The sequence below is a fragment of the Pholis gunnellus genome (assembly GCF_910591455.1).
Source record: "Pholis gunnellus genome assembly, chromosome: 20".
Taxonomy (NCBI): Eukaryota; Metazoa; Chordata; class Actinopteri; order Perciformes; family Pholidae; genus Pholis; species Pholis gunnellus.
The window spans coordinates 13,676,174-13,691,196 of NC_136547.1; the positions used below are offsets into that span (position 1 = coordinate 13,676,174).

The window sequence follows — 15,023 nt, forward strand, 5'->3', positions numbered from 1 at the left end:
AAACAAGTACCGTCATGTTTTTCAGAATTTGGCGTCAAACTTCTCAACCAAAGTATCGGTTATCGTGCACTAAAAGAACAGAAGAACGAGTTTTAATTCATATTTTGTTAGCAAAATGTATTCAACCCTGATGACTTTTCTCAGTATGTCGAAGGTCGATTACCCAAAAGGGTTTATTACATTTTTAGTGACGGCCTACACAAAATACAACATGACGACAAATGAAAACATGCTCTTGGACGTTACGATATTTTTCCTTTTCAAATTTCCACCATTTCTCAAGGTTGAACATTTAGTTGTTAATGCTAAAGTGAAAACCAATTTGAAAATCTTCATTGGAAGTCAAATGTTGTCCCCGGCACAGAGTTTTGCATTAGAACCAACGAGTACGGCCTCGTTTCATCTGCCTTATTTGCAAACTCTTGGCATGTTATCATGAGCCTTTTATCAGAAGAGATATATGAGAGATACATATGTAATATTTTTAAACAAATATTTGTAAATGTATATTTTGGATGCTCATTCGTATTCGAGTATTGTATTGTAAAGACAGACACCTATACTGTGACTACACTGTACATCATTGTAGCTGGAGATGCTCGCCATAATCTGCTTTTGAAAAATAGATCTTCTTGTCACACTTGGTTGTTCTTGTTAATAATACAACTACAGTTTTATGTGTTAAGTTTTAACATGCATTGGAACTGCACTGTCATAATTTAAAAAAAACATGTTCTGAACTATGTCCAATCAGTTGAACAAATCTCAGGTTTAACCCAAAGATTTGTCTTGCATCACTGCTAAGTCGTCATTCTTGGTTTAATTCAAGATTTTAACATTAAGTTCATAGTGATATTGTATTGCTACATTAATCACATGGAAACATACACGCAAACATGTCGGCCATGTTGAACCATAAAGAGAAGGATTATCATTTGTTATCCTCGCATTCATTTCTGTTTCTGGTCTGTTTGCTTATTAATGAAGAGGACAGAGCCACACACACACACACACCACACAAAATCGTGGGGAACTTGTGTTGGAAAAATCATTATAAGATTGTGTTAATGAAGTGTTAAATTTTAATGACCCAATCTCGTCTGGATTCCAATGGCCCTGTGGGTTCATCCCACCTCTCAGAATTGAAATGAATGCACAATAAAAAGACTTCTTCTTTTGTGATGCTCGTGACCTGCTGAATTTTGCCGTTCACTGAAAGCACCATTTTGACCAGAGGATGACATGAATAATAATGATTAGTAATTCGTCTTCTAAGCGTATAGAGGCTTTATTTTAATCATCATTGTGGAGAAGTGCTGAGATGGTAGTAATTGTGTATGTGTGTGCGTTTCTAAGCAGGTACATGTTGAGTGAGGTTTATGTGTTTGCAGACGAGGCAGCCTTCTCCGACTTTTAATGAGCCTCTCCCTCATTAATCAGACTTTGAGAGCGAGACCTGCCGATCAGGCCAATGCGGGAAAGGTACAGAGTCCAGAGTTCACATTTAGTCTTTAAGAGGTTGAGAAACTGCTTCTGTTAATACATGTAGAAGACATAACGAACAGAAGGCGATTGGACCTGTTGCTTACTGTAATCTGTTCAAGTGAATTCATTCAGAATTTGGTGTATTCTCCAACTTCAAATATCAGTAAAGTCATTGGGACTCCGGGTTAATTAATGTTGTCCATGCAAGATGGAGGAGCTTGTGTACTTGATCTGAACTCTGCTCTTGAAACGGTTGATCATTACATTTTTTTAACTACATTACTTAAGACTGAGTTGTAATGTCGCCAATGTATCTTTCTAGCAGAGAAGTCATTTTTTCAAAAGATGACCAGTACTTTTTTTAATCTATGGATTTACCCCCTATTGAGACATTGCATCTCTTCCTATATGCTGATGACACACTGCTTTATGTCTCCTGAGGACACAAGACCAATTGATGCTCTTTTTAGATGTATTTTAGTGTCTGGATGTTGCAAAACCTTCACAGCTCAACCACATGTATTGGATAAAAGGAAACTATTAGTTATAGGCTCATAGGTTGAGAGAGCAGAACTGGACAGAGACAGACTTACCCCTAGTAAAGAGTCCTTGGTACTATGTTTGACTCAGAACTACACCTCAAAACTCACAGAAGGGATGTCACCAGATCAGCTTTTTATAATCTGAAAAGAATAGCTAAAGTATGCCAATTTCTCTCCGTGACACAAAGCATTTTCATCAGAACTCTCCTCTTCTTCAATACTTTGTTTTTTTTCTGGAACCGGTGGGTTGTCTTTCACTGAAAACCAATGTATTCTACACTGTTCTGGAATTAAATGAGTTGCACCAAACTAGCAGAGAGTCCCATTCGCGTCTGTGTAATTACAATACATTTTAGAGTGTCTCTGAATAAGATCCCGCAGCAGCCAAAGAACAGGACTGCCTTGACAAAGCATCGACAACTGTGGAACAGGCAAAACTTAGCCCACTCCATTCATACACCCTAGTTCTTATTATGCAGAAGCTATCTCACTGAGCTTGCTTTTGTGCCGGTATAATTACATAATCTGAGCACTCCTATGGGTGAATTGCTTTGTGTGCGGCAAGCAGGCAGCATTGCTTTGACTCAAGTTCCCAAAGGGGAATTGAGGCTAGCTATAATTTTACTGTTTAAAAGTTGCAAATGTGGTAATGGCCATTGTCAAAAGAGTTTCACATTGTTTCTTGTTTTTCTGTCAAAGCTGCAGTTTTGTTTTAATAGGCGTTTTTTTTAAAAGACATAAATACAGTATCTTCAATTTTGAGTAAGATTTGATTGCCCCTTTGTTTCCTTACTTTAAAGCCTTTTATGTAGAGTGGGGGTGGAGAATGATCCACCGTGCATAAGGGGGTGTGTTGTGCACTGCTGTATGTTGTGTTGTGTGCTGTTTATAATGGGCCTAGGCAATACTTAACTAGAATGGAGGCCCATCAAGGCAGACCGATAAGGACCTAGGGATCCACTCTAGTCAATTACTGCAAAGTGCCAAGTTCAACTCAGTGGGCCTTTTATGAAGTACACCGGCTGAGTAAACAAATTAATCGTACATCCATGGTTCCCAAACACAACCATGCGGCCCAGGGCAATCATACATCAGGCAGAGTGATAGTGGCTGTCTGCACCAGGAAATAGAAGGGTCCCACTATTAAAGATAGGCAACCACATAGGACTCATAAGCTATTGGCCATCACACTTAGTCTGTCTCTCAGCTGCACTGTTGTATATGTTTTTTTGCTCGTTACACCTCGACATTGGTTGTGTAAAGAGAAAGGTTATGTTTTGTAAAGTTTTGCTGTGAGGTAATACAGTGGACGGATATTAACAGCTCTTTTTATTGATCCTCAGGGATGTTGCAATCCAAAGGAAACCATGTATCGACAAATGTGGCGGTCTAGAGTATGTCATATAAACTGAGGGAAGAAGCGTTTCTTTAGGAGTTAAGGAAATTCCCTTCAACCATTAAAAAGCTGCCCATTGCATTAGCTAAACATGTATAATGAACAGGGCAGTTCCTCTTAGATCATGACTGATGATTGCATGGTTTGCTAAAGACTGCTACGTGATTGCAGGTAAAATGACAGATGTACACATACATATAGTGATTTTGTGTGTTCACGTGTGTTTGTATGCATTCATGCGTGTCCTTTTTTTCATGGTTTGACCTGAATTCCATTATACAACATCCTGTATTTGTGTCATCTACAGCTGGTGGATAGGCCATATTGTGGTCCAGTAATCAATACAATGTATAGTAATCTGCAGAGAGAGAGAGAGAGAGAGAGAGAGAGAGAGAGAGAGAGAGAGAGAGAGAGAGAGAGAGAGATAGAGAGATAGAGAGACTTTTTGTCTGGGTGAGTGTGCGTTCAGAATGTGTGGCAAAAAAGAAAAACTGATTTTGTGCGCACAGCCTGTAATAAATGGAAGCACATTACTTCAGGTTGAAGCTATAGTTGTTCAGCCTGTAAAGCAGAATGTAGTTTGCTCAAAGCATTTTAGGAATATGAGTTATTTGGTGAATTTGAAATGTGTTGAACACTTGCTCTAATTTTGATTCCGGGACAATATTTGTTAGTGTATGCGTGTATTCTGAAATGCAGTTTAATGTCTACACTTACAGCCCATTTCTGCCTTATTGCTAATAAATAAACCAGGGAATTCACTTTGAAATTGGGAGATGAATTAGTCAATCAATCAATAATATATCCAGGATTCGGGACATTAATTAATAAAGAAAATAAAAATAAATAAAAGGATTTTTTTTACTAACCTACATCCCCCCTAGAAAATGTTTTTTTTTTCCGTCAAACCAAATCCTCAGCCAATATTGAGTTGAACAATCAAACATAGTGCCTCCCTTTGGTATCCTACTTCTTTTATTGGCCTCTTCAAATATTCTGCACATGCCTTGGAAAATGATTTCTTGAAAATACTGAGAACTCAGAGCACTACAGCCTAAACACACAACCAATGATGTGTTTCTCCTAATCCTTCATGTCATCGAAGTTATTTGTTAGAAGATCGAGAACAACAAGTTCTTTAATTTCTTCTGACGGTGCAATCTGCGCGGCCTATGAGCCCATATTACAACCCTATGCAAACAACCAGGAGAAGAGTATTTGGAGTTGCTATTCACCAAAATCAAAAGCATTTACTCAAGTCTCAAAACTCTGATAATGCACCATCAGCTGTCATAGACAGACCAGTGTATTGTATAAATGCATTATTAATGAGCTCTGCATTTGATTTATGAGGCAGAATGGTTTCATTTCCTTTCCCAAGACTTCTGTTTGGTGCTTTTACTCTCTTCTTGACATTCAGCTTGATTAAGTATGTAATGAGGGTGAGAATCACTTTGCTGTGCGTGTACTATATGTCAGTGCTTTCCAATGTAAACAACACGAATGAACCCTAAGGCCAATCTAAGATTAGATCAATGGGAAAACTTTCACAGTCAAGTGTTCAATTGCTTTGATGTTTTGGCATTTTGCTGAAGTGGCTTTAGTGATTAAAAGTAAGTCTGAATTCTAGGATGGTGACTGGCATTAATTTATCTGCTCGCAGCTTTGGTTTAGTCGTTAGTCTGTGTAGTTGTGTCCTGTACAAGGGGGTCAGTTTGTGTTTTGTTTGTTGTGCATGTCTTTGCTCCGGGAGAGTTGTGTTTCAGTAACGGGGCTGCCATCGTTCTCTGTTGTCAGATCTTCCGGAGGTGTTGGCTGGTGTTCAAGAAGGCCTCCAGTAAAGGTCCACGACGGTTAGAGAAGTACCCGGACGAGAAGGCAGCCTACTTCAGGACCTTCCACAAGGTACAGACACACACACACACACACACACACTGAAACTCATTACAGATTACATTCGGGTTTTCATTCAATTTGAAAATCTTTTGATTTACCTTTACCTGTAAAGAATTAGTCATCTGTTGCAACCCTAAGCAATATAATATATCGTAAAGCCTTTTTCTGAGAGTGCAGAGTGCGTCACAATAAAAGCAAATAAAAACAAAGTATATAGTGTCTAGAACAAAGGTATTCGATTAATATTCATGGAGGTCCAGTTAGAGAGAATTTCCTCATGCAAAGGTCCGGAACATCACAATAATGTCTAACTTGCGCTATGATTTAGTCCCATATGTATTAAAGTAACCTAACAGTTGCATCAACGTCTGTCATTTCAAATAAAGAAAGATATTTATTGTCAGATTTCAAATTGAACTGGATTAATTATAAATAATACATACTCTAATAATAAATTAACATTCTGTCATTTTTAGTAAAATAAGTACTGGATTAAAAACAACAAAATACATAACAGAAAGCTTTTGAAAAATGTGAGTGTTAAAATACAATGCTTCATTTTAGAAAAATGTGCTGAACTGAACTGTCCTGCAGTATTACATTCGGTTCATTCAGGTGTGAAGTGATGTCACCCAAAAAAGCCACGATATTATATTCTTCTCATCTTCTAAAAAGATACATTAGTGTGCCGGGACTTAATCTGTGGTTATTGTATTCACTTGTTTCAGCTGTATTCCTCTTTGTTAACATCAATTCATGTGTTAGGATTCTGATCATATTCAGCTCTTAGGTTTATTTTTCTGTGCCTTCATTTCAGATGCGAGTGGGTACGTTTGCTCAAAAGATGTGTGCTTTTTCTTGTAGTGCTGCTTCACATCGGGGCTTTTAAAAATCCCCACGGTCTCTGAACATGAGACATACTGGTTTTGAACTGCCTGTGAGACTGAACATATAAGAGTCTGTCCATTCTTAGTTAAAGGCTCCGGTCTCGCTGTCCACTTTTCTCTTTTTGGAGGACGCCATGTGAAATAATTCGACTCTGACTCACGTTCTCTCCGACTGTTCGTTCTCCCTCCCGTCTGTGTTTATCTCACTCGAGTGGAGGGCGATACTTATCGGAATACACATATTTGATTGGCCGAGTAGCGTCACGTGATACAATTTACAACGCATGTAATTGGTCCGTGTGTTTAATGAACTGCTGACCGAGTGCGGTAAAGGCTAGAATTAAAATAGAGGCGCCCCGTTAAAATGTAATAATTCTCAATTATCGATCGGTTTCGGGTCTGGGTCCAGATACAACGGCGTTTGGGTCCGCCTATTAGTGACCCCTGGTCTGGAACTTTCTGGATATTGAGTTCTAAGGGTACTAATGTCAGTCAGGCCTTTGGTCAATCAAGATTATGCAACATGTATTGACGAGATTTCCATGAAATTAGGAACTCAATAGTCCTAATCCCCAGAGTGTTATTTCTAATGATTTGGTTACAATCTGACCTTTTGTCTAATGCCACCATCAAGTCAGATAATGCCACTAATATATAACACATATATGGCATTCAGAAGTTGGTTTTCTTGAAAACCAAAAAGAGATTAAACCTGGTGTGTAACTCCCTAGGGATTAGTTTCTGGCAGAGTCTAGATTCTGCAGACGTTGGCACATTCATCAAACAGCCGAGATTTTCATTTAGCAATTTGGACAACAGCTGGAATTAATTAGCTTTAGCCGATACAATCTGACACCGATGGTCGTCCACCGAAAAGGAGGAGCCTGGCCTTCTATTTAGGCAGTTAATGTATTCTCTGAAAACATCAGGAAACGTGCTCCAGTAATACTGTGAAATCAATTCATCTTAAAGAAAGTGACGCAGTACAAAGGCAGCACTTTGTTGTAGAAGATCAGGTCACTCAAGAAGGGTGTTTTTTACAATCAAAAATAAATAAATACAATCACTCAGCACTGTATTACACACTTCTACCAAGAACGTGGTTTTCATCCACTGGCCACAGATGATAGAGTTAAATATCCATTAAGACACATTTTGCAACTTTATCATCTCCTCTGGGGCCTTTTTCCCTCCCTTTTGAAAGTAATAATCTAGTATATCTCTCCCCGCCTCTTAAGCCCTTTGAAAGTCTCCATTTATGACTCATTATCATGGCGCTAGGAGACGATGTTAAAAGGAGTAGCACCGTGAACAGTGTGTTATAGTAATGAGAGGAGATAACAGTAGATTATGGGGGACTTTGACACCAGGTTTCCTATGCGGCTGCAGTTTGAGTAGCCTGAAGCATTACTGTAACCATGTAATTATGAATCAGGCTGGGAATGTCTCACTGGCTAGGTAGAGGTTTAGATCCACTTTGTTGTTAGCATCCCTCGCTGCTACAGGATCAGCCATGTATGGTGAATGAAGCATCTTCCTACTACATCATGCTGTCACACTGGGCGTCCTGTGTGGCTGTAACCCCCCCCCCCCACCCCCCTCCCAGAGGCATCTCATACACCCAGCGCCGGAGTGAGCGATGAGCGCACACATGCACCAGTGCACCTGGTAATGCATCGCCACAAAGATCAAGAAAGGTCCCGTCTGAGGGCTTCATTCAACGCTGCAGTGCGTTGGGAGGAAATAGGCTGCACTGGTGGCTGATTTACAGAATCAACACAAAAGGGGATTGGCTTTCTATACCACCATATCCCCCCCCCCCCCCCTCCTACTCCCACTCTCTCTATGCCTTTTTCTCTGCCTTGGAGGCGCTGGTCCACACAGTAAAACAATCCCTGAATATTTTTTGCAATATTTCTAGCCCTGTGAAAAGTAGTTTTTTTTCTGTGCGCTACACTTCTCGAGCCTCACTGAGGCAGCTGCAGTAGAGAGATGGAGCTCTATTTAAATGCCTAAACACAGTATGTCCGTATGGAAGCAGATGGTTTTATTCACACTAGTGCAGTCGGTTGGTTGGTCCACCACTTTAGAGGGACTCACATCTCAACAATCGGATGGAGTGCCATGAATTTTTGTACAGACATTCTGGATGAATCGTGATGACTCTGAATTATCCTCTAGCGCCACCAGCAGGTTGACATCAATGCCTTTTAGTGACATGTCTCAACAGCTATTGGAGGGATTGGCATGACATTTGGTGCAGATATTGTGTGGAGTAACAGCTGTAACTTTGTATCAGGTGCACGATTGCAGCAAGGATCAATAGAAACAAAATGCCGGCACTCACCATTAAAACGGTCCTTACTGTAGTTATGATGGGCACAAAACAAACTAATCTAATGAAATTTGATACAGACAGTCATGAACCCCTCAGAATGTATTATGATCCCTTAACTTTATTCCAGCACCATCATAAAAGGTCAAAATGGGTCCAGTACTTTGAGTTTACCACTTAATAAACTAAACTAATGACATTTCCTTTTAGCCTCAGCTGTACTTTTATCAACTATCAAAAGTGAACATGCCAACACACTGAACTGAGAGAGACAGCAATGCTAAGATTACCTGCTGAAAATCATCACGTTAGCATTGTCATTGTAAGCATGTTAGCAAGCTGACATTAGCATATAACTGTAAGCACTGCCCACAGCAGGATCACGCCGGGATGCGTTTTTTCCAAAAGTGGATTATTTTTCTACTTTTTTCGCTGTAGGCCGCTGAATTTTTTCCCCAGCATCCCCTGCAGTCCCCATAGCCGTAGCCTAAACAACGCACTACCCACATTCAGAAGGAATGGGAGGACTGGCGGTTTTTACTCTGACACCTGATTTGGTTTGAATGCAGCCTTCTTGATATATGAGATTTAATTTACACCCTTTGAATAAACAAGAAGAAAGATGGAGAGGAAAGAGGAGGAGAGATGAGGTGAGGAATAAGTCTCATCACAAATTATTCACTTTGCTCGGACTGTAGCGCCTCAGGCTGGGAATGCACCCAAATCTCTCCCTTAGACACATGGCTTCACACACACACACACACACACACACACACACACACACGAAGAGAGACTAAACCATGCACAGTTACACAAACAGAGACAGAGATGAATGGCTGGTGGAATTCATGGCTCAGAAATTCCCACAGTTGACGCCTGCTTTGTAGCAGTTATATGTATGAATGGTCTGCCCGAGGACAAACACATACTGTATCCTCACAGAGACAAAAAAAAAGAATCACCTCATCTCAAATATTTAGATACTATCTTTGATAAGAAATCACAAATGGAAAACCTTCATTCTCCATAGCCTCTTTTTATTTCATGCTTTTAAAAAAATCTCTCTATGCAACTTGAATGCCGAGCAGATGATATCTGACAATAGAAGGGACATTTACAATATGCAGGGTTATCGAACAAAGAAATCTGTAGTCCACGTATGTTGTGTGTGCGTTATTAGGGCTGGGCTTTTAACCTTAAACAGTCAAGCTTTACTATACGGGCAGTGAGCCCAGCTAATTCATTTCCAACAGTCTGGCAAAGGGCCCACAGTTAGCACACAATGGACTACAATAATGTAATGGGCCTTATCTCCCAGGCAGAGTGAACACAGAGGAGACTGTTGAACAAAATGGCCTGTAAATGCGGGTAATATTCAATTAAATGTAATCTGCTCTTTTTTTCCCCATTCGCGATCAATATCCTGGTAAAGTGATTTAGGTGCTTTTGATCGCCCCCCCAACCCCCACCACCATTGACTGGAAAATCACTTTTAAGGAGGCACTTGAACAGTGGATACACAGTGTATACAATATGGAGCGTCAGGTCACATTTATTCATAAAGTGCTTGTAGCGATGCACGACACACTACTACAGCAATCACTGTGCTGCAACCAGCTGACACTGTGGATGATTTCCTACTTTTTAAAAAAGGAGCTTTTTGTAATCAGCGGGGAAAAAACTGCCATTGTTTATCTATCCCGTAAGATCGCCCACATTTCTGTTTTACTCTGCCATCCTTTATATGCTAAGCCTCTAACTACTATTGCACTTTCAGCGAAGTCGGTGCAAGATGGCAATTAAGCCTTTGCTGGCGCTGCTGCTGCTCCTGGCTGTGTTCATTCAAAGTAATGTGCTGCTGCCACTCTCTCCTTCCTCTTTAGATCACTGAGCTCCATAACATAAAGAACATTACCCGGATGCCGCGGGAGGCAAAAAAGCACGCTGTGGCGATCATCTTCTGTGACGACACATCCAAGACATTCGCCTGTGAATCAGGTAAGTGCCCCTTTCCTCAAATTCAGATTTCAAATGAGTCTTTTTAGCCACAATAGACGAGCAGGGGAGAGAGGAAAGCTTTGACTTCTTGGGTGTTTTTGGGGGGTTTTATTTATTGCATGCAAAGACGTGAATGTGTGGAGGGATATGCTGCATGAGAAGTGGAGGAGTGGTTTGCGAAAAAGTTTGTCAAGAAGCGGAGGAAGAATCAACTTCAGTGAGAGAAAGAGAGAGGTGAAAGAGGTTGTGGAGAATTGGAGTTCAGCCAAGTGATGCTCATTTGCCGCTTTATTAAGAAGTGGGAGGATCTGTTCCGAAATATTGATTTTCATACCGCAGGTATGAAAAACTATATTGGGCATTGTTTGCAACCCAATTACGGACTGTAACAATAGAGATTGCCTCAACTACGTGGACAGGGAGCTAAAGAGGCACATCATCTGCACACGGTCGGTTGAGATTCAGCAGCCTGTTCTTTAGGTGCAAATAAATGGAGCTGGGTTGTAGAGGTAGCCAGGGGCAAGATAAGGCGGATGCACCTTAATGTGCTGGCGCTACACAGACCGAGGATGAACGTCTCCGACTTAACTCCAGCCTCGTGGATTGTGTGTGCGCACATGTGGGTAGCAGTAAACATCAGGGGGAAAATAATATTGAACGACGAGCAGTGAATTTCTCTTGCCTTTACTATTCCATGATCACTTCTCCTTCACTCTCCTGGCTCATTTCCATACCCACAGCCCCCCCCCCCCTCCCCCTCACACCACCATATGGGTGTCTCTATCACCCTGTGTACGTGACCTATCATAGTCCTTCACTATCTGGAAGCCCCTTAGATTTATACCCCTTCATTTCCCAGGGCGTTGTGCGGGCATACAGTACGAAGAAATGCATGAGGTTAATGATTTTTACCTAATGTAGCCAGCGATGTCAATGGGAGTTTGGATCGGAAAACTTGCAGATGGGAAGCTAATCTCAAAATGTATTCGAGGGTCGCCATCCCTCAAATAATCCAAGTTTTTAGGTGAAAAAAGTGATTAGGCCTCATGATGATCTCCTGATATATATATATATCTTAAAATAACCTTAGTGTGCCGTCAATGAAACACTGAACAAAAGACGGCAGCAGATCGTACATCTTTTGACAGATGTGTGTTTTGGGTGCATCTGTCAAATATGCACCATAAAGAGATAGAGAGTGCGAGCTGAAGATTGAATAATGCGTCAACTCCTCATTTTCCACAGCTGAATCAGGACCAAAGACATTGTGCCCATGACATTATCTACTATATTTATCTGAAATGAAGAAAAACAAAAGACTCCCGTCTCCCGATTTGATTCTCACATATTCTCTCGCTCCAACATCCTCTTTTTTTTTTTCTTGCACTCTCACAAAGAAACGTCACTCCATCTTATACCATCACATACCTACACTTCCGCACACACACACACAGATATATCCTTCTACCATATTTCCTCATGCATGGCACACGCTAGCGAGGCTGCCTCTGTGCGGATGAAGTGTTTGTTTCGCCAATTTTCCACTCAGTGGCCTTTAAAAGTGTGGGAGTTTAGAGGCACTCAGAGGCCATGGTAACTGTGAATGAGAAAGCTGAATCTGGGGAGGCATGAGCAAGGAGCTAAAGTGCAGAGCTGCTGTCTTTAAATTTGTGTGTCTGTATTTCAGCTTTTTGTTTTGTGTGAATGAGGTGCTTCAGGCAGCAGCAGACCTTTCCTTCACCCTGCAAAGTTGTGTAGATCTGTCCCATTGGACACTAAAGTTGATCTGACAAACAGGCTGTCAGCTATCGTCCCACAAGTTTCAAGTGAATGAAGTGTAAATTCCTCCGCACACATATTACACAACCATGCATTGGCTTGATTAATAGACACAGAAACAGGGTTCCCGTGCTTCCAAAACGCGTCTCTGCACACATCACCGGCCATAGTTTCATATCCCAGAATTCCACAGGGCCGGGAGATAAGGAGCTTCAGAAAGACGACCAACTCTGGCATTTGCCCTCATTTGATACCTCAGTAACTCTCACCAAAGGCTCACACAAGGCAATTGGAAACCCTCCCCATTGTAAACAGTGTTGTTTTCTGACTTAACAGGAAGATGAATTGGTCTTCACAAACAACAGATTGCCACACAGACTTCCAGATTTGATACATGAAATCATTTGTCTCAACTTAGCCTCTGATTAAAACATTCAGTCTTACAATGGATGCCCTCCCCCCTTTAGGTGCCAGCTGTCACATGTTGTAGATATAACTCTGTTGAAATAGTCTATTTTTAGTAGAGGATCACTAGTTTCCGTTGTTACTGTGGCCGTATTGTTCCAGCAGACTTATTTATTGTACGGCATTGAAAGTGAGTATTGACAAAGGAGGAGAGGAGAAACCCATCTTTCACCCGTCGCTGTTGCTGAACCCACCTCCTCTTTTAATCTGCATCCAAATGATCAGATTGATTTTTTTTCCCGTCCCTGGTTACTGTTAGCCGTACTCGTGTTCTTGTACATGCAGCATTTTATTCTGGAATTCTTTGGGTGATTTATGTGCATGTGTAAACAACACACTAAAAAGGCAGCGCAGTTGTGGTGGTATCATTTGTGTTTTATTATCTCTGCAGTGTTGGATATGGAGGTGTGTGTGTGTGTGTGTGTTTAATGGTGGACATGCCTTAACGCTGTACTGCTGTGTGCAGAGCTGGATGCAGAGGAATGGTGTAAGCTGCTGTGCGTGGAGTGCCTGGGCAGCCGTCTCAACGACATCAGCCTGGGAGAGCCAGACCTGTTAGCAGCGGGGGTGCAGCGGGAGCAGAACGGTGAGTGCCCAATTAGTCCCTGCTACCACCGACAGCCATTCAGGGTCAATCTCTCACACTCAGCTCGCCACCAGCAGTTAGTGGTCGCAGTCCAGGCCCGTATGTGTTAATGCAACCGAGTCCTCAGAGGGTTAGAGGAGCAGAACAGCCGATGTCCAATTAGGCCTGGCTAATAAGGGCCACATTTTTTTTGCCAATATCTGATCCGAAGTCCCCTGTAACAGCCTTTAGTAACATTAGCACATGTTGGTTCAACTTCAGACGGAAGTTCGGATGTGTGTGTGTGTGTGTGTTGAAGGAAACCTGTGTGTGTGTGAGTTAGAGCACAGGTCACAGGCTGTGGTCGGGGCTCTGTTCCAACCCTAATGAGAAGTGCTGTGCATCACTGGCTTCCCTCATAATGAAGCTTGTCACAGAGATGGATGAGATTATGGCTCCTAAAGCCATGCACGTGAAATAAATGTGCTTCCCCCACATATTCCACTCACAGGAAATGGAAATGGAAAAAGAGAGGAGACAACAGGGCACTGCTATCACAGTGGAGCTCATTGTCTGTGTAATTTGTAAACTCGCAGGAGGAAATTGAAAAGGCAAACAAGAGCAGTTTTAAGTTGTAAAAGGGCGAGTAATTGAAAAGAATCTGCCGTCATTTCATTTCACTGCCAGGGAAATTGTGTTCTTCAACATAACTTGGCCTCATTTTATAAAAAGACACACAAGTTTTTGACTGAACTGTAACAAAAAAACAATTCCACTCACTTCCGTTGCGGCAGAGGGTTTCGTCCTCATTCAGCAGCAGTGTGTTACGGAGACAAATTGAGTCTGTCTGCTGTCTGTATGAGTGAATGAAACAAGAGGCTTGGGCCTGCACCCATGTTTCAATTAGTAGCCCTCCCCAAACAGCAGGGGCCGATAATTAGATCAGAGTTCATTTTCACTGTCCCTAAAAATACGCCCGCACTATGACATCGCCATTTTCTATCCACTGCAGACACATGCTTATTTTGAATCATTAAGCATAATTAGTGAGAACTAATTTAGATTATGGAGAACTCGCTCCCTCTCTTCCTCTCTTTGTCTGCCTCAGAGAGTTAGTTAATAATGTGAACGGGCAGATTTGGCTCCTTGATCCCAGTCTAGCTCACTGAACGGCTAGTTGGACCCACTTTACATCAAGTGCTATAGCTTTTGTATGGTTGCTGTACTCCACTTTTGCCACATCGGATAAAAAACACAAAGTAAGAGTGAGTCAGGCCTAAGTACAGTCAATTCAGTGTATTGTTACGATGTATAACTAAAGATACTTATTGGATAATTGCATGCAAAAAAATAGCTGACTGTCTGAAATGGTGCAAGATGCTTGTATGGTAGAAACATTATATATTGTTGCAAATTATTTAAAAAGCCACGCGTTTCATGCTCCCTGCCTCATGCATCCCTCCGACGCTCCATATCTCACATGGCAGCGAGTGAAGAATAATCCATCACTTCATAAGAATTGATCCTTTATCTTAATCAGGCTCTCTGCAACCCCTTGTAGGACTTGCAGCCACATCCCAAATTATTCAATTTTAGGTGGTTCATCTTTCACTTTACTTTACTGGTTTCAATAAATAACAGATACATTACAGCTAAAATAAGTCATCTTTAAAAG

The 15,023-nt window shown here is 41.4% G+C and overlaps 1 protein-coding gene across 2 annotated transcripts in view; it reads left to right on the plus strand.

Annotated features, from left to right (window-relative positions):
- dok6 (docking protein 6) overlaps window positions 1-15,023 on the plus strand; it is a 41,295-nt gene that overhangs the window by 15,211 nt on the left and 11,061 nt on the right. For both annotated transcript variants that reach the window (XM_079181310.1, XM_079181309.1), the window contains exons 2-4: window positions 5,221-5,328; window positions 10,425-10,539; window positions 13,250-13,369. In XM_079181310.1, the coding sequence (XP_079037436.1) occupies window positions 5,221-5,328; window positions 10,425-10,539; window positions 13,250-13,369 (343 nt within the window). The remainder of the gene's footprint in view (window positions 1-5,220; window positions 5,329-10,424; window positions 10,540-13,249; window positions 13,370-15,023) is intronic.